Source organism: Mastomys coucha, unplaced genomic scaffold, assembly GCF_008632895.1.
Source record: "Mastomys coucha isolate ucsf_1 unplaced genomic scaffold, UCSF_Mcou_1 pScaffold7, whole genome shotgun sequence".
NCBI classification, from domain to species: domain Eukaryota; kingdom Metazoa; phylum Chordata; class Mammalia; order Rodentia; family Muridae; genus Mastomys; species Mastomys coucha.
This window is the reverse complement of record NW_022196913.1, coordinates 38,513,793-38,514,611: the sequence shown is the minus strand read 5'-3', so window position 1 is coordinate 38,514,611 and position 819 is coordinate 38,513,793. Positions and strand designations below refer to the sequence as shown.

At 57.8% G+C, this 819-nt stretch overlaps 1 protein-coding gene across 2 annotated transcripts in view; it reads right to left on the bottom strand.

The window, feature by feature from the left end:
* Positions 1-337, bottom strand: part of Psmg4 (proteasome assembly chaperone 4) — a 7,433-nt gene extending 7,096 nt beyond the window's left edge. The window contains exon 1 of one of the 2 annotated variants that reach the window (XM_031358486.1): positions 58-337. In XM_031358486.1, the coding sequence (XP_031214346.1) occupies positions 58-231 (174 nt within the window). In that variant the 5' untranslated portion in view covers positions 232-337. The remainder of the gene's footprint in view (positions 1-57) is intronic. The other variant, XM_031358487.1, reaches the window with a different exon arrangement.
* Positions 338-819: the final 482 nt, after the last annotated feature.

The following is an 819-nucleotide window of genomic DNA, read 5'->3' as shown; positions in this document are numbered from 1 at the left end:
ATCGACGCCAAGTTCCTTGCCCACCCCAGTTTCCGTCCAGGTCCCGCCCACACTCACGTAGCGGCTGCACATGGCCACTGCGAGGTTGCGTAGATGCGGCGTTGCTCCCACCCACAGGAAGAGCGAGTCCGTCAGCCGCATGACGTGAAAGTGGACAAGCTGCTCCCACAGCCTTGCACTGAAGTTGTGAAGCGACACGTCCGCGCCCGCAGCGGCCCGAGGCTCCTCCATCTCGCCAGCCACCGGGCCACAGAACGGAGACCAGGCAGGCGCCGGCGCCCAGACCAGAGAGAGCGAGCGCCGAGACGCTGAACGCCCTTTCACTTTCAGATGCGCGCGCCGAGGTGGGGTGGGGCGAGCATGAGTGGGCGGGGCCTAGAACGTGCCCTCGGCCGGCTTTAGCCCAGTACCTTCAGAAAGGTACTATTAGAAGACCTCGCCTCGCCTAGGAGTCTGACAGCGGCCTCTGGGGACCACTGAACTACCTCTGTCCTTTTCCTTCTCCCCAGGAGGGCATGTTAGTGGACAGAAGCCACTCTCAGCGTCTTCCTTTGCCCAGATAGTGACACACTTTGAGCGCTTTAGCAGCCACCACCTCCCAGTTCCACCTCTGCAGCAAGTCTCGAACCTAGCTAACACTACTTAACAGCAGTGATCCTGGGAGAAAGCTTTAAAAAGGAACTACATAGACTATGGCGGGAAGACAGGCTCTTCGGAGACAGGCAGGCACAACCCTGAGCTGCTATCTCGTAAAGCTCTTTAACTCTTTAACTTCTTTAACTTCTCTGACTGTTTTCTCGAGTACAAAATGGAAATACG